The sequence below is a fragment of the Pipra filicauda genome, unplaced genomic scaffold (genome assembly GCF_003945595.2).
Source record: "Pipra filicauda isolate LSUMZ 115617 unplaced genomic scaffold, ASM394559v2 scaffold223_size1779592_pilon, whole genome shotgun sequence".
Classification (NCBI taxonomy): Eukaryota; Metazoa; Chordata; class Aves; order Passeriformes; family Pipridae; genus Pipra; species Pipra filicauda.
The window spans coordinates 193099-212538 of record NW_024104336.1 but is presented as its reverse complement, the minus strand read 5'-3'; the positions used below and the strand labels follow the sequence as shown (position 1 = coordinate 212538).

Sequence of the window (19440 nt, the reverse complement as noted above, 5' to 3'; positions counted from 1 at the left end):
GAGGGAGGGATGTTCTCTAAGGTCCCTTTAAGGGACCATTCTATGATTCTGTGAAGTGAACAGTACTCACAGGACGCTTTTACTTAATCCTCATAAGCCTTTAGACTGAACCAGTCCTAGACATGAGACACAATATTCAAAAGTAGGGTATTTTTTAACAGCTTAGATTGTTGAATTGCACATACTGCTTTGAGAAATCCTTTATTTTAAGGAATTTGGATATGAACTAGCAATGCAATTAGTTTTGCTCTCCAAAAGTAAATCACTGACTATTCTGTGCAACAGTTATTTTTATCTTTTTCAAGAAAAAGTCTGAGCTTAATTATCCACAGTTCTGAACATTTTCTTTTTATGAGCCTAAGTTTACACACTAAGGGGAGCTTTGTCCTAATTGTATAAATCTATAAAGCACTGGAATATGGAGTATTCTACCATAATCTCTCAGTGATGATTCAATACTAGTATACCATAACTTGAAGCAAAATAACAATGAAATACTTATTTATGCATAATAACAAATTACCAATGAGAAAAAAGATTGAAATCAGTTTGCCTTGAAGAGATTAACCTTTGACTGATAAGTAAGATGTGCATGCTACCTCTCTATGTACAAAAATGTAATGCATGTACATTTATTTGACCTTACCTGGCTCATCAGTTCCCATTTCATTCCATTTATTAAGCAGTTCTTTCTGTTCACTTACAGGCCTCTGAAAGGCACAAAAAGTAATTCTTCTTTTTTTAACAGTATGAATAAAAACATGCCTATTTCAAATATGCATATATTAACATAACACTTTAAAAAATAGTACCACAAACTTATTTGCTCAAAAATTTTTCCCAGCCTGAAGGTACATTCTACTGTAGGAAGCCCAGGTTCCACTTACAGGAAAAAAAAAAGGAGCCCATTAAATAGTTTCAGGTGTTTATTAACGAATTTTATGCTATTTAGTACTTAGTTTCACATCATTGAAGATTTACTGCACATTCAATAGAGCTGTTGGATTTATTCCTTCCCCAGCAGTCATGAAAAACAAACACAGCTGCATCCTTTATCTCATGATGAACCATAGACGTTCTGCCACCTATCACAGAGGTATATCAGGGGAATGAACAAAAAGTTCTAATATTACTGCCTAATTTCATGTTCTTTAAAACTAAAGCCTCTAAATTAACAAAAAAACCCAATAAAACAAAACAGAGCAGAATGAATGACAAACAAAATCAGCAGTGTGCCAGTATCGGTCTCTCCCCTAATGTACCAGTTCAACTACAGCCTTCTCTGGCACACAGAGTACATCCATATCACACGCAGGCTGCACAGCTAGAACTTACACAGCTGAGTTTGCACACAAAATGTTCTATTGAAGAGCAATGAATGCAGTAATTAGCTTTCCAATGTGCTGCTCCCTCAAGAGGATAATTACTGCAACAGCAAAGAGGAAAATCTACCTATGGCCTTCATTTTCTCCCAAGTTAAGTTGATGCATTCTTTTCCACTATCCCTATATATATATATATATATATATATATATATATATATATATATATTTCCATATCTATCTAAACATCTTTTAAATAACTACTTTTAAGAAAATATTACAAGACATATCCATATATTAATTATTCTGCACTAAAATTGTCTGGATATCAGACATGCAGCTCTTGATAACCATGTGTAAAATGAACATTACTAGTGTGCAAGACAAGGCCTAATTTAAAAAAAAAGTCAGTTTGACAACAGAAAATTACCTTACCTTCTGAGCTAGTGGGATACTGAGCTCTGTGCACATGCTGTTTAGACTTTTTAGAATTCGCTTCTCCCAGCTTCCCTAAAACACACACAAAAAATAAATTATAGAGAATTTATTTTTCCTGAAAATGGCATTTATCATGTAATAACAAGCAGCTCTCTGAAGTCATGTATAAGAAAGGATAGCAAGAGTCACTAGCTGACATCTGAAAAAATATTAAGGGAATATTTACATGCTTCTTTACATGAAAACAACAGATCAAATAGATTTCATCATTTACAACACAATTAAAAAGCCAGAAAATTTAGTTGTTCATATTTCAGATGTCAAAGAAAGCATGTATTTTTCACAATTACTGATTTTCATATATGCCTAATGATCAAGTTTCCTTATAGATCAACATATAACAAATTTTTCCAATAATTATAAGCAATTCAATCAACTGTGCACAGCAAGTGCCTTCTCCACTTTGTGATTTGAAGAGAGTGAGGGTCTTTCTCCACAAAGCATGTCTTCGATGTTGTCAGAAGTTTAAAAACGTTAGAAATTTGGTATTCTGTAATGCTCAAAAAAATAGCTCTTCTAACATAATGCTCAGGAAACAGTTCTCTAATCCGAGAAAACAGTAAGCAGGCAATAGCTCAGCAGAAAGTGGAAAGAGCAATCAGATTTTTCTGACTATTGCATTAGGCTGCAATAGTGCCTAACTCGTGGCTAATTCCTCTTAAGTTAATGACAACTAGTACTGACTTCCTTTTCAACTAACTTAGGATTTTCCTTCCCTGATTACAGCACCACTGGTGGGTTTTATATTTAATTTAGTTTTCTGTGGATGATGAGTCAAGCCTCAATCAAATGAATGCAAAGACTCCTCTTAATGTCATTTAGCTCTATTTATCACTTATAATTTGCTGTAGACACAAGTTCTACTACAGTTAGTTACTGTCTAACCATGCTCCTCAAAGTTCTGTCCAAAAGAGGATGCAGTTTATTAACAGGAAGCAAATGAAGGGAAGTGCAGATGTTCAAATGTTCTGTTAAAAAACAGAATATGTATCTTGTCTATAATTGTTTCATTTTAGCTTCCATTTACAAGACACTCTCATATCTTTTTCCATCAAACACAATAGCTCACTTTCACCAGACTTTTTTTCTCACAGCCAAGTCATGCCTTCACTTTCTCTTGCATAAACAAAACAGAAATGAGTTTTGACTAAAAGGAATGTTTTCCAAATTGCATTATTTTTTCTCATAATCTGTATAATATTTCTATTTAACTATATTTTTATATTTAAATTCCTTACAAATGCTGCAGTTAGACAACACCATGCCACAAACTGGTTAATCTCTCAAAGAGGAGTAGTACAGAGCATTTACTATTTTGCTGAGAAGTGAGGTTTTGTTGCTAGAGAATTAAGAAATGAGAGAACATGAAGACTACTAATCCATACAGGATAAGGAAGTGGAAACAGAATAAAGAGGTGTTAGTAGCAAATTAAAAAATCAAAGTGAAATTATCGAGACCATAGAATCACAGAAGACCAGGTTGAATGGGGACCTCAAGGATTACCTGATCCAACATTTCTTGGCAAAGCAGAGTGGCCAGCACCCTGTCCAGCTGAATCTTAAAGGGTCCAGTGTTGGAGAATCCACCACTTCCATGGGGAAATTATTTTAATGGCTGATTGTTCTCAATGTGAAAAATTTTCCTCTTGTGTCCAAACAGAATGTCCCCATTACCTTTCATCTTTTTCATGTGACTCCTTGCAAAAACGGAGTCATCTTCTTCTCTGTTGCCATCCTTTAAATACTGAAACATGGATAAGGTCTTCCCTAAGCCTTCTTTTCTCAAGGCTGAACAATCTCAACTCTCTCAGCCTTTCCTCACATTGCAAGCTTCCCAGTCCTTTGATTATCTTCATGGCCCTTCTCTTGATCTTCTCCAGCCATCCACATCTTTTTTGTAGAGTGGGGACCAAAACTGAACACAGTATTCCAAATGTGACCTGACAAGCACTAAGTAGAGTGGGATAATGATATCTTTATCTCTGCTGACCCTGTTGATGCAACCTAGCATCCTGTTGCCTTTCCTTGCCACAGCAGCACGCTGTTCACTCATGTGGAGCTTGTTCGCCACCAGGTCCTCTGGGTTTGTTTCCATAGAGTTGCTCCCCAGCCTGTGCTGCACTCCTAGGTTATGTTTTCCCACATGCAAAACCTTACATTTGTCCTTGTATTTCATAAAGCTCTTGTTAGCCCACTTTTCCAGCATATCCAAGCCTTTCTGCATGGTGGCTCTCCCTTCTGAAGTGGCTACTTCCCCATCCAGTTTGGTACCATAGCAAACTTGATCAGGGTACACTTGATGTCATCAAAATTAAGGGAGGACGAGGGGGCTGGGGGGGAGAAAAATAGCACAGATATACTTGAAGATATGAAAACTACAAAAGAAGTACAGGAGAGGCAGATGGCAGCTTTGAAAGACTGAGAAGCAGCTCATTCCAAGGAGCAATGAACTTGGCGTGACTGACAACTGCCAGACCAGACATTAATATGCTTATTGCACTGGGGATGCAACATGTTAGTAATTAAATTCTTATGGATAGTCCTAAACTGTGCCATAATTCAGCCTTCAAGACTCTGCCCAGTAAAAGGTGTTCAAAAAAATGCAAAACGTAAAAAAAAAAAAAGTGTGAGGGTTTTACAGCCTCTGCAAGCAAGATATCCTTCCCTCTCTCCAGGACAGTGAGCAGAAACAATACGCTGTCCTTGACTGAAATAAAAGGCAGAGGCAGAGCTCATAAAGTAATTTTACTGATGGTAACAATACATTTTACAAGATGATTCCTGTAGTTTTATGGAGAAATTTAACACTAAGAAAACACACTGCTAGGATTACTATGTTTACAATGATAACATTCAGTAAAATAGCAGAAACTGAGGAAGGCAGCACTGCAATTTGAAAACTACTTCATAGAATCATAGAATGGTTTCCAGTACCCAAAAGGAGCTTATAGGAAAGCTAGAGAGGGACTTTTCAGAAGCATATAAAGTGATAGGACAAGGGGGAATGGGTTTAAACTGAAAGGGTAGGTTTAGATGAGATATGAGGAAGAAATTCTTTACTGTGCGTTGGTGAGACACTGGAACAGGATGCCCAGAGAAGTAAGTTGTGGATGCTCTATCCCTGAAAGTGTTCAAGGCCAGACTGCATGGGGCTTTGAGCAGCCTGATCTAGCAGAAGGTGTCCCTGCCTATGGCAGGGGATTGGAACTAGAGAACTAGATGATCTTTAATGTCTCTTCCAACCCAAACCATTTTATAGGTCTATGACTTACAGCATTACTACTTATTGCCATTAATACTCTATTTTTCACTAGAAATCTTGTTTTTCTTTTGAGGTAGTGAAAACAATACAAAAACTACAGTCTGCTAGCTATGAGAAAAAAAGAACTAATTTGAGGAGGAGAAGGGTTAATTATGAACTTTTTAATATCTATTCTAGAAAAATACTAATATATTTTTAATTACTGATTCAAAGTCATTCCGATAACTGATATCAAAGATGGTTTTCAGGGAATATTACCCTTCTTTCCAGAATTCTGACGGAGAGCAAAACTAATTAAGATAGAAAAGGATAAAGAAATTGTCAACAAACTCATAACAATGGAAACAGCATCATAAATGGTGACTGTGCCTAATAAAAATTGAGTATGCTCTGAATAAAAAAGCTTGAAGAAAAGTTGTCTGCCTATGGAAAGTAGTCAATGTATTCTTATTCTGCTTTGTTGGCATGTGTAGCTTTTGCTTTGCCAATTAAACTGTATTTATAACAAGATTTCTCACTGTTGCCCTTCCGGTTCTCTCCCATTTTGCTGGGGGGAAGTGAGCGAGCGGCTGAGCTGCCTCCAGGGTTAACCGCCCCCAAGGACATGGATGATTAATACTCTTTGAAATAGGGCTATCAAGTTTTGGAACTAGCAAAGACAGGACTTCTCATTTTTAAACTACTGAAATAACAGGCCTTTCTACATAAGGCTAAAAATACTAGCTACTGTAAGTATTGTATAGACTTTTGTAAAACAATGACCAGTGAAACTGCTTTAGACAAACATACACATAAATATAGCTCTGTGGGTTTTGCATTAATCAGGCTGCAAATTGTGGCATTACATTTCACACCACACAAGAACAAGAAAAATTGGTTAACGCAATCTTTCTCCCCAAATGCTAAAGACTGAAAACCAGGACAGCAAGGTAAGACTTCCTGGAATAAACAACAAATATGATTGTAAAAGTAACACAATTTGTTGAATACCTTATAAAACAATGCTACAATGTATTTCTAGGCACGGCTGAGTTAACTACACTTTTATCCTATCTCATATGTTTTGGTTAGATCATATTCTTGAAGCTTTTTTTGGTTTTACATTTTTATATGGATTTTTTAATTTTTTTTCAAATGGCATATACTGGCAAAAAATTAAAACCAATGAAGCAAATATATTTTTTTCTGACACCGAAAATCCTCATTTAATCTTTATAGTTCAGTTTCTCTTATTCTCCTTCAATATGCTATAAGCTCCTTAGCTCTATATTTTTCATCTTCCTTTCACATTTTTAAGTCCTAAATACATCTCTTCTTTCTGAAGATCTCACTGTCTCTGCAGCCTGTTATCTTTCACTGCGATGTGTCTCTTCAAAAAAATATTTTTGTAGCCCCAAGTGAAATGACCTATAGCTTCCCTTTTTCTTCTTCTCAATAACACCAAATTCTCCTCTTTGACACAGTCACATCATCTCTATTCTGGATTTTTCACCCACTTGCCACTATATCATACTTCTTTCACAGCTGGAGAATTACTGGAGCAGGCTTTTATATATGTAAAGTGTCACATATATAGTATTACTTTGATGCAATTACAAATCTGTCCTTTTCCTAAAGTAGAGAACCTAGAAATTGTACAAATACATTCTACAGAGTAAATCTCAAATAATCTAACTAAAGATCTGATGTAAATGATAAAACTGATAACCACCAACCTGTGCTTTCCTCATATAGGCTAAAGGTTCTTTAATATGCTCAGGCGGTGCTGCAGGATGACAGGGCAGAGGAAACCTTAAAGAAAATACAGTATACCTTCAATGTTAAGATTTAGTATTTTGCTTAATTAATCCTGTATTTGTAAACCTAAACACAAACTTCTTTCATGAGAGCACTAGTAAAAACACAGTGTATGTCGATCAAAACTAAAAATTATTTTTAGAAGTATTTTTTCCTCATCCATTCTATGGATACAAATAATATAACAATATGTAAGAATAACATTTCAACATGAGTTTTTCTTATATTAAAAAGAATCTCTTATAATTTCACATATTTGTAAACCAAAATCAAATAATTAAATTTACAAATCAGGTATTTCAAAGGTGTATTCTCTTCACATCATATAATCTTTATGATTCCCTGGAACTCTCACTCTCCAGGGCATTACATTTTTTCAAGAGACAATGCATTTTTTTTGAAGATATCCCTTAAAAATCAATAGTGAGCATGTACATCAATTAGAGCAATTGGAACTTTGAGGTGTTGATCTAAGCAAAGTTGAGTGCTCACTCATAAATTGCATTATGCCAAAATATTAAATCTGGACCAAAAATAAAAAACCAAGCCAAACACTAATTTATCTCCAGTAGTGCAGATTATTTTCAATGTGTTATTGCCAAACATTTTATCCAGCTTAGTTTTAAATATCTAAAATGTCTTTCAGGAAACAAAATTTACATATAGCTTCTCTAATAGTTAACCTGAATTTTCATTTGTTTACATGTATTCAATCAGTTCCTATCATATGTTTTTGGGAAATCCTCCCCAAATTTCTCCCCGTTCTTAACTGATAAGGTCATTCTTTTACTTGCTGCGAATGAGTTCTGGACTACCCTGTCCCTATGTGTAAAATGGAATCAATACTAACAGATTTCAGCAATGCTGTTTCTTGTCTTTTCCACAGTGCTCATGAAATCTTGGTATTCTTAGTTAATTTCAATTTTCCAGTGCCAATTTCCTTATTTTGCTGCTTATTTCCATGAACTCAAAGAAAGTATCAGCATTAGCCATAGAGACAGGTAAATATTTCTCCCTGGAAAGATATGATGAAGATGAATCCTTACTGACAGAGAGAAGCATTTGGCTGAATCAAGTCCCAGCTACTACTAAGATACATTGTGCCAAACTGGTAACTCTAATAAGCTTATTTAAATTAGCACAAATAGATTTCCATACACATTTCCTATTTTATAGTTGCATTTAAGGCTATATCTGTTATGAAATTCAGCTTTCCACTGTGTCAGAATGTAAAGGCAACCTATGCTTCCCAAAAGTCTAATCCGAAGTTTGATGAACAATAATAAAAAGGAAACGAGACCAATTTTGGTGTGTTTATAACCATATCTCAAGCATGATGAACACTGTACACACTAGTAAGCCTAGAGATCCAATATCTTAAAGAATTTTAAAAATAACAATACAACCACTATGTGCAATGCTGTAATAAACACATGAAAATAATTAAAACGCATTTGTAGCAGCTACCTCATCTACACAAGAATTATATTATGACTGTTGGAACCTTTGGAAATAAAGCAACAAAAAAAATACTAAAGTAACTAAAAAAATTGGCGATTTGGTGATATTTGTTTCACTCATTCTTTAAAATGTACTTGAGTCCAATATTTTCACTAGGATGAAAAAGAAATAATGACACTTTAAAAACAGAAATGAAGCAGGTACTGTTGGTATGACAGATCTCGCAGATTATAGTAACACGTTATACACCTACATATACAAATGAATCAAAAGAAAATCATGTGAGTAGAGCTCATTAAATAAAAATACTAAATAAACTCACACGTTGAGCTCACTATAAACAGCATTCTGAAGCTTCTTTTCCCAACCTGTTAAAATAAAAAAATAACCAGAAGACAATTTCAGGAATTAATACTAACAGAACATGAATCAGAGGTTGCTTTGCAGTCACTGGAGTTTTCTGTCTGTTCCTGTCTACCTACCAGACAGATAGGAAGAGATAAAGAAATCTTAATCCAATTCAGATAGGAAAACTACAAGTTGAAACCTGTGTAAAGACTGAATATCCTTTATTTCCATCTGCTATTCAAATAATTACAACATAGTTTTGGTTAAAAAATTACATCCTATTTTTTCAAAGACGTCTTTTATTAAAACATCTATTAATATTAACAGACACGGTGTTCCTGGTGATTATAAATTTTAAATCGCTTATCATAAAATCTTCGCATTATAGTTACATAGCCTACAACTTCCAATGCAAACCGGAAATTTAATGAAGGTAAAATTTTCAAGAATACCTCCATGAAGATTAATTTCCATTTTCAGAAGTGACTGAACTCTCGTATCACTCAGAACTTTAAAAAAATTTCCACTATCTTATAAAATTATAAAAACATTTCTTTGCATAGTATGTTTTTCAAAATGCTGATGGAATCCAAGAACATTTTCCCTTTTAATTTTCTCTATCTAGTTTAATAATCTGCAATCACTGAATGTCTGCTTCTGGCTCCTGTCAGTGACAAGACATCAAGCTGCACTAAGGACTATATTCATCTCTTATGACATATACGTGCTTACAAAGATCTATATTGTTCATAAATGTATCAATGAAGTATTACAAACCTGACGTCTTTAGAAAATCCTTAATATCTTCTTTTAGGGATTCCAACTTAATTTCTGGTTTGTGTAGGCTAACCTAATATGAAAAATAAATGAACAAATAAATAAGCATCAAGCACTAAAGAGAAAGTAAATTGCATGATTTAAGTTATGAAGTAGGACACATACATGCTTAAGGTTACACACAAACTAAACTGCTTCTTTGAGCAATGGTAATTGTGGCCAAAAAAGAAATCAGTCAACTTTTTTCTCACTCAATGTCTTTGTCTTTTCCATCAGTGCTAAAAGCTGTATGTTGGGAAGGAGAGAAGAAGGGAACATGAGTATGCAGTGACATATACATTTAATATTCTCAGCAAGTACCCCACACACTTAGCCCAAATGGTCATAAACACACACATACATGTGTAAAAAACTAGCCACTCAATGTATTTTACCTGAAAGAATCAAACTGAAAACATTCTATAATTTTGCACTTAACCTCCCACAGTTCACCTCTTTCAGACAAGAAATGTCATTTTCAAACCAAAAAAGCCAACTGTGCACCAAACATTCCCCACTGCAGCTGTGACTATTGGGTATATACAACCTCTTGTAATGAAATGCACTCCACACAGACAATTAGGCACCAACCAGCTTTATAACCATACCATGACACTACCACACAGATGGTGCTGCAGATTTTCCAGCAATAGCAGGACCAGCTGCTATAGCATCTCCCTCTTCTACAGCTAGACCAAGAGGAGAAAACAAATACACCATCAAGGTCCAAAAGGACAACAGGCAGAAACTCAGAAGTTTCTGTCAAGTGACTACAAATACATATTTTTCTGAGCATGGACTGTGGCAATAGCTGATTAACATCAGATAATAAAGCTAGAGGTTTAGAAAAAAGAATAGCAACACTGGCTGCCAACCTGAAAATAACACCAGGAGATCTGTGTGCAGCTTACTCCACTGCCATGACAGCTCAAGGCACATGTTAGAAGCATATGGCTATATCATCTACATATAAATGTGAGACATCTCTTACCAGAAGCTACTCAACAATATGCTGTAGGCCTATCAGCTACTGATTCGACTGCAGTAAGTTATACTGCTATTAAAAATAACCTTTCACCAGCTTGTGCAGTTTGCCAGCCCTAACAGCACTGCTGACTGCACAGCATGCTTTAGGTCCATCACACACAACTAAAACTCCACAATCCTATAATTTGCCTTACAATTTATACATGGAAAAGGGTGTTTCTGTGCTGCAGAGCTTGCTGGAAAAGTCAGTCTACGTGAATTTTCCCTAGTTGAGAAGAGGAATGGCCAATAACTCCGAGACTGACAGCACCAGTACTTCCGCTCTTATTTCAAGTCCCCTTGCCATTACAGGTAAGGAAGGCTTTTATATTTGGTTTATTGACTGCAATAGCAAAAAGACTGTAAGCATGCTTTTTGAGGTCTGGTGAATTATATATAAACTCTCATGTCAAATAACAAACATATACTCCATTCAGCACAATGGTAAAAGCTGGCAAAGGATCACTGCTAATATCAGGGAAACGAAGATTTTCATTGGAGTTCTTGGGCAGCTCAAACAATATCCTTTTAAGCAACAGCTTCAAGCAGTATTTTATAAAGGATTCCTCCTGCTGCTAGGCAGTGGGTTTGTACCTTTCCTATAGGAATGTTAAATAAAATAACATGCATCAAGCTGGGCCGATTCTGCAGTACTGTTCCTTGGAAGTTTTTGTGCACCCTTCTGTAAATATTCAACTTTGTCTTCTGGGTTAAATATAGCTAATTTTAATCTCAAGGTCCATGGGTGTTTACCTGTCAGACCTGGTACATACACTTTTTAGATATGCAAAAAGCCCCTCACAAATAAAACTCATTGACATGTGATGAATTACACACAAAAAAGCTTCTGCACAATCTACTAAAAGGTGGGTTGTTTTGACACTGTAAACAGTGTGAGACACGACAGAAGTGCGATCAGAATAGTATTTTAATTCTCTGCTGTTCACATATCTGTGAGCTCTTATCTTATCAAGGAAGGTCTGACAGTCCAATTGACAACTCTCAGTGGGTTTTTTGCAGATTCCTGGAAATTCTGGAAATTGATACAGTATATTGCATTAGAGGGGATAAAGGAGTTCAGTCTACAGACTACTTCCAATTTTCCCTGTCAGGCCAAAAGAAAAGAGGTCTTTCCTGTAAACTGCTGTTACCAACACAGCCTGTTCCCCAGATGCAGAACAAAAAACCAGTGATCCTCTTGCATGCAGCAGGATGGCAGTTGGCAGTCAAAAGAGAAGCAGGACAGCACTTTGGGGAAAACTTCTTCCAAGGATTACATTAGTGCATCAACCTCCACCAGTTACCTTCACCCCTCTGTGCCCATTTATTCAGTCAAGTTGTATTTCATTATTCCTAGCCCTCTGCAGCTGCAGCAAATATTCTTAGACTTACCTTTAATTTATCAAAACTTCTATCTTTAATTTATCAAAACTTCTATCTTTAGCCTCTCTCTGGTGTAATTTTCTTCCTTTGGCTGAAAAATGCCCTACTGAGACAAATTTTCATATAAGACGTGAAAATTCCACACCAAATTATAGAGGCACTTCTGTCTCCACTCTTGTCAATTCAGGATTTAATTGCCAAAGCCTCCTCCCATTTACACTTTCCCTTTAGTTTACTACTGTATTACGATCAATACATTCCTAAGTGCTAAGCAGAGCAAGAGAGCCACAGAAACTCTTAGGGAGTCGCTGCCCTCTGGACTGGGGCAAACTGATCAGTTTTCAAATCAGAAATTAGATAGCTGAAAGGTGAGAATCCAGCAGACAGTCCAGCTAGTGGCTGCAGCCAGCTCTCACACAGAAGAACATACCCTGCCTCTATAAGACATAACCAGGGAAAATACCCATTTTGGAAAGTGAAAGGTAATCTTTCAGAACTGCTTTGCTGTAACTTAACAGCATGGTGCCTCTTTAAAATTTATATGGGTGTTTATGGGACTAAACTGAGGAATAGAGGAGACTTCGAAGAGCTAATGTTCCAGAATTACTAGACCAGGTCTCCCACATAATTTTATTTTTCCTTTGGACTAAGTGATCTAACTTATACAATGATGTACTAGGTTGCAAAACACATTTAGGTGTTTATATTTTAGGTAGGGTTGGTTTGTTTTAAACTGCTTGGTACAACATACTGCCTAAGTCTCATTTGCATTTTCATTCTCTATGAGTTTTTGATAGAATGAAAAATACGTTGACAAAACTTTATTTATATAAAAAGCACTACTACAATTTTACAAGATAAAAATGCCTGGCTAGGGTTTATTGGGAAAAAAACCCCACCTCGATGAGATTTGTACTGATGAACTGAATTCATTTCCTGCATGATCAAAATGCAGCACACACCCAGTAGAACTACAGACTCCAATTTCAATACACACATCTTGATGAAAGAGTATCTTACTTCTAGAAGAAAAATAATATCTGGTACTATAAGGAGACTATCACAAGCAGGGTAACAGACAGTGAGCAATATAGGGGAACAATCCATGAAGGCAAAGGGTGGCAGCCAGACGAGGGGAAAACGTCACAATATATTCAGAGGCTGAGTCAGGCCAACACAGAGCCCTGAAAGGAAACAGGGACTAATGTAGCATATTTCAGCAAGAAATAACAAATTATTTTCAATAAACGTTAATGTCTAACAGTTTCTTTTCCCATAAAACTAGCATTGTGCATAATCTTATGATAGGGCACTGGAGTCCAGGTGTTGGGTGTCTATGTTCTTGCAAATCAAGAGGCAACTGGTTGTTAAACCTCCCTTCATAAAACAAGCTCTCATTACAGCACTTCTTGGTACCCTCTGTTCTTCACCTGTACAGAACAGCACGATAGTATTGGGACTTTCAAAATTTTGCCATACTTTCTGATGACTAAGGTGCCACTAGCAACCTTTTGTGTATATCTTTGCCTTCAATTTTGGCAAGGTATCCTGCTGAGATCTAGGCAGTCAACCATCACAAATGATAATCTAAACGTAAACTCTCTGTGTCTCGATGCCAAGATGGAAAAAAATCCAGACACTCAACATTGATGAGGCTGAAAGCAAGCAATAGGATAGGGCAGCACCAGGATAAAAAAGTTGGTGGGCACAGTAAATTGATTCATACAACAACTGAACACAGAGATCAACCTATCTGCAAATTAGCATCTAAATTTGGAAATGGCATCATGACTGGGGCAGCACTGATCATGCAAGAAACAGATCCATCAACCACAGCACTCAAAGAAGTAAAGGAAAATAGCTAGAGGATCAGCAACATAATACAAAGAGGAGGCTTGACAGAACAAAGTGTTCCAGCATAGCTCCTGTGTTAAACTATTTCTTTTCTCAACAAGAATAAACACTGCAGAGAAGTGATCCAACTAGACTGAAATGTGGAACTGCATCAGGTGAACACATATTTTTATCCTGCTGCAAACAGTTCTGCAAATAACTTTACACAATCTAAATATTTTTACAGGCTATCCACTATAATTTCTCTTCAAAGCCTTTTTGGTTTAGATAAGCATGTACCCTCTCAAAGCATTTATTACTGTTCATTATGAATTTGCACAAGGGCACAATGTTTTTTGCTTTTATTGCTATTATTTCCCAAATTACAATAAAGCATAATCCCCAAATACAGCCTAACTTTAGCAAAAGTAAATTCAATGAAAGCTAATAAATATTCACCTTTCCTTATGTACTCCATTCTGCCATAACTGAACTTTAGCAGGATTAAGCTGACTTGGTAAAAACCACTTCAGGTACAACCACAACAATTTTAACATAAACACTCCCTAAAAATTTAAAATCCTTTAAGGGAGGGATTTTAGTTTTCGTTTATATATTTCTGTAACAGAAAGAATAATCATTCTGAGCCTAATTAAACAAGTTTCAGTAAGTGTAAAACCTGGATTACATCAACAATTTTCCAACCCTTCAAAATTTCTACAGTAATTACACCAAGGGAAGAAGTATCATTAACTTTCTTATATAAGTAAAAATAGCCTGGCAGTTGAAATACCCTCATAGAGGCATAAACAGCTTCAAATGTTACGCTGTGCTACAAGATATGCAGGGTATATTTTAACAATGTAATTTTGATGTTTATTTAAATTTTCTGGGTTTTAGTTGAATATAAAATTCTTACTGAAAATAAAATACACAAGGTAAAAAATAGAATCCACATTACTAAAAAAGTAATACTCTGCCAATCAAGCTTGCATTGTTTCTGAACTCCTGTTCAACACAGAGTCAACTACATTCCATTTAAAATTCACTGTACTGCAAATGTTACTGCTGAACCATTTAAAACAAAGTACAAGCTCTGTCAGGAGGGCATAATAAGTCCTTTGCTAAATACAAAGCATTAAAATGAACCATTAATTATATATGATGATTCATGAGGCTACACATTTCTTTGCTAATTTTTATTAAATAAATGCTACATGGAACAGAAACATTCTCCTCCTTAATTTGATCTTTTATTTAAGCTGGTATTGGTATAAATTTCTTTTTTTTTAACTGTCGGAGAAAAATGTAATGAAAATAGTATCATCAGATACCTTGCAAACCATTCACTCCAGATAAATTAATGTTTACCTGTACTCCCTTCAGAAGCACACAGTTGGGCACTACTCCAGCGACAATGTTCCTTGTGCTCCCAAAGCAAGCTCTTCTTCTCTTCTGCCTCATCTGAAGTCTTGTGAAGACCCTTAGCTCTCACTTAGATTAGTACTGTCTTTAAACCTTTCTGGCTCTATCACAGGTCTGCTCAAAGAATGATGGCAGAGTCCTTTCCTCAGGACAACAATTCTGACCATGACATCTCCTCTACACACCCTCTTCATACCTTCAGGTACCTCCTAAAATCTGTTCTCACTCCCAAACTTAACTGCTACAGTAGGGTAGGATGGGGTGTCAGGGCTCATTCTTATGCTTACACTGCCACTTTTAGCCCACTTTGACAGCCCTTACTGAGCTGTTCTGCAAGTTCTCCATCAAGTTGTCCCACTACAGACACACCTACACGAAACAGAACTGAGAACATCGAAACAGACAATGCCAAGAGACACTCCCTGCACTGTGAGTCTTTCACCTTCAATTTAAACATAATTTAGAACCTTTATCTTTCATTTTATTGTCACCTCCTGTGTTAGAAAAGTTCTTTAGGAATAAACTTCTGAGGCTGTTTTTTGTTGGTTGCTTTTGTTGAGGTCTTTTGTAACTTGTTATTTGCCCCTGGCCACTAGAGGTTCTGGGCAACTCCAAGTCAGACTGATTTTTATTAGAGGTTTGCGTGGGACAAAAATTAATTAACTGATTAATAAAGCCCAGCTTCCTTCAAACATGATGAAAGACAAAGTTCCTGAATTGTTTGCAGATGAAAATGTACTAAAAATGTAGCACTTTTTTCATGCCTCTGAGCTGTTCCATTTTTACTGTCAGTTCAATGGTACAGATACTCCCTAAAACAAAATTCTAGCAAGATTACATAAAATAATTTGTTTCAAAACTGCATTTTGTCATTGAAGATGTGCACGTCTCAGTTTTCTAACCCCCTTTAATTCTTAGTTAAAAACAATTACAATTCAGAAAGGGAGGAGAAAAAATTAAGACAAAAGCAAATTTGGTTACAACCTTGCACAGTGACATTGTGCCTGAGAAACTGAGATGAGATTTCTCCGCCCTTACCCCACTAACCCCAGCCACAATTCTACCTGTTGAAAATATACTATTTTGGCTCTTGGTTCTTCTTTCCTTTCAAACACACTAATAAACATGCTCAGAAGAAATTCCAAAGGCACGTTAACATTCTTTCCTGCATTAATCTCTCTGTATTAACTATATTATCAATATCCCAAAACTCAACCTACAAAAATCAACCTAACATTTTTTTTACCAAATCATCACTCACAAGCATATGACTCTACTTCAGTCCTTGGGACAAAAATGTGATTATCTTGGTATCCCCTGAGGTAAAGCCATGACAGCAAATCATTTGGTGCCCAGGCCAAAGTTATTCCAAAGAGATTGTGTATCACAGCCCCTGACACAAGCTCAGGCTCCCAGTGACAGTCAAGCATAGAACTGGTGTGATCAGTTCATAACCACAGGGCTACTCTATCACCTCTCACAAATGATGTGTGAGATATTATGTTTTCCCCCAAAATTTTATTAACTCGTGAATGAAACTGTTCATTTCAAGCTCTCCTTCCTAGACAATAGAAGAAGAGATGAATTTACAAAACATACAAAACATTTTTTGTTAATAGTTAAAATACTGCTCGTGAAGAGTACATGACCTCTCAAAATTTCAGGCAATATTATAACAGACCTTATGATCCGTCGTGACTCACGTTTTCAAAGATGGTAAATATTTCTGAGGAACAAATACCAGCAATGTCATTTTCTACACTAACAGATGAAGAATTATATTTGTAAAATATAACTGCAGTATAAAGATCCAAAAGAAGTAAGTTTTGTTCTGATGCAGTGCTTCAAAAGACTTTTCAAAATACAGTATGTGAATCCTGAAACAGCTTAAAATTGCCTAGAAAGGGACCAGCCGTAGATCAAAACTGCAACTGGTGCAGACCAAGCACTGTTAACCAGCAGACAAAAAACCCCATCACACCCTATCTATCAATAAGCCAGAGTTCAGGTGTGATGCACAGCAATAGCAAAGGTTTCATATTTGACAATGCAACTTCAGAAATACCCTGGGTAATGGGGGGGAACTCAAGCATTAGTTTAATGCAGAGTGAGTCAAAATTCAAAAACCTTCCTAATTCTGTACAGCTGCAAAGGGATGGACAAGAGAGAAGGGACCCACTGATATGGCCTTTGCACCTGCATAGAACAGCAATAATACGACCATCCAAGCATCGTAAATAAAACAAGTCTGTACATGAACAAACATAAATGCATGCAAGGTCATTATAAAAAAAGTCTGTATCAGGGAGAACATACAGAACATTCCTGGTAAACACAGTGTATTTTTGGCCCTCCTGATTTAAACTACCAGATCCAAAAGGAAATTCATTTGAGAAATCCCCTAGTTGATGCATACATAAACTTTCCAGTCTTTCAGATCACTACACTGAACTATAGCTATGATTTAATCTTCTATTACAAACTCTTTAAACACCTGCTCTTAAGAAGCAACTTGAATATTTGTTGCCTTGTTTATTTTCTTTCCCCTTAGCACTTCATGTGACTGGAATGATCTTCTGACCTATATAAATACTTTTTTTTCTTCTTTACAAGACATTTGTAAAACAGTGCTCTGCAAAGCTCCCATGACAGGTTTGACTGTGGCCATTACACTGTGTTTTATTCATTTTATAGGTTACCTTTACACTTTGATTATGCACAGGTTCTACTTGTATTGAGTAAATTGATACGCTATCGAGTCGGGGAGGGATTTAGGCACTTCACTGCCCTTTCAGACACCACCCACCACCATGGAAAGGCACTGCCCAGGTCCCCAGTGCCCAAAATGGCTCTATAAAACAGTCACCCACCAGCAGCACTTAAACACCCCACCAAGTCCTGACTACACCAAGCTTCTCCCAGTCTCAAAACAAACTCGCCAAGTATCAAATGACAGTGAAGCCAGGTCAAGGAAAAAAGAATGTGTGCAGAGCTGAGTACAAACAGGTTTTATTTAAGCACTAGCAGAGTTGTTAGAAGAGAGCCTTGTTCACTGCCTGTACTGAGGACAAGGTCTTGAACTTGCCTCTCCACTCCTCATGTCAGGCTACTTGGGATGCTGAATTCCCCAACATTCAGCAGAACCCAACCTCTAAACTCCTCTGTAATTCCAGACCTCGTCAGGTCACACACATTTGCTTGCTTACATACTTAGCACAGCCAACAGGAGCAAAGCAGACATACATTTATAAAAGCATTTAGGGACCAAATCAGCAAATTTAAATACAAAACAAAAGACACAAAAGGCACGCAGTGATGTCACTTGCTCTGGAAAACTTTAGGGACATTCAAAGAGGAAAATCATGCTTCATTTAAACACACAACAAAACTAAGGCAGATAAAAAAAAGGGTACAAGTTTAAGCAATGTTTACCCCAAAAAAAAAAAAAGCAACCCACAAGATTTTACAGAACCCAACCCAACGTATTTCAATAATGCACAATAATTACTATAGCTCCACGACTATGTTATTATGATTATGAAAACTGATGCAATTTTAATCTGAAACATCCTAAATTAAATTCAGCTGAAATAGGAAAATCTTGTTTCAAGTGCAGATAAGCTACTAAATACAAAAAAAAAAAAAAAAAAAAGGCATCTGTTTTCTCGGCTAATAAAATGTACTTTCATGCGTGTTTTTTGTTTTCACTTCCTTTCACCTAATCCTCATTTCCTCAGGGGCACTAGGGGAGCGGGGGGTGGGGGGGCGGCATTTAAAGCTTTCCAAACGGAAGATTAAAAGAGCAATTCGTTTCGGGACCTATATTTGAAGCAGTGAGATTTCAGAGGGATAGTCTTCATATTCCCTGCGAAATCCTTCGGTCCCAAGGGAAGACACTGTAAACACGGCTCCAGAAGCCAAACACACCACCCGGCCCCGCCGGAGTGGGAAAGAGGGAGGGAGAGGAGGAGGGGAGAGGCGCCGGGAGCCCCCGGGGCCCCCGCCCCCGGAGGAGGCCACACGGGCCGGGCCGGGGGCGACAGCCGGGAACAAAGCGCCGGGGAGGGGGAGCGCGAAAGGGAGGCGAACGCGGGGGCCCAGCGGCAGGTCGGGGCTCACCCGGGCCTGTCGCTCCAGCTGTGAGTGGAGGCTGGAGCCCTGCAGGCGCTGCACGACCCTGGCGATGGTGAGGGACAGCCCACGGTCCGGGTCCAGCATCGCGGCCCCCGCCCCGCCCGGCCCGGTCGGGCCGCCTTCGCCGCCGCACCG

At 37.1% G+C, this 19440-nt stretch overlaps 1 protein-coding gene across 3 annotated transcripts in view; it reads right to left on the bottom strand.

The window, feature by feature from the left end:
- The window catches only part of TBC1D19 (TBC1 domain family member 19), a 46613-nt gene extending 27182 nt beyond the window's left edge, over positions 1–19431 (bottom strand). The window contains exons 1-6 of one of the 3 annotated variants that reach the window (XM_039381431.1): positions 19291–19431; positions 9466–9538; positions 8663–8708; positions 6798–6873; positions 1758–1832; positions 647–710 (exon numbers count right to left, since the gene is read on the bottom strand). In XM_039381431.1, the coding sequence (XP_039237365.1) occupies positions 647–710; positions 1758–1832; positions 6798–6873; positions 8663–8708; positions 9466–9538; positions 19291–19389 (433 nt within the window). In that variant the 5' untranslated portion in view covers positions 19390–19431. The remainder of the gene's footprint in view (positions 1–646; positions 711–1757; positions 1833–6797; positions 6874–8662; positions 8709–9465; positions 9539–19290) is intronic. The other 2 variants (XM_027712346.2, XM_027712348.2) reach the window with 2 other exon arrangements.
- Positions 19432–19440: the final 9 nt, after the last annotated feature.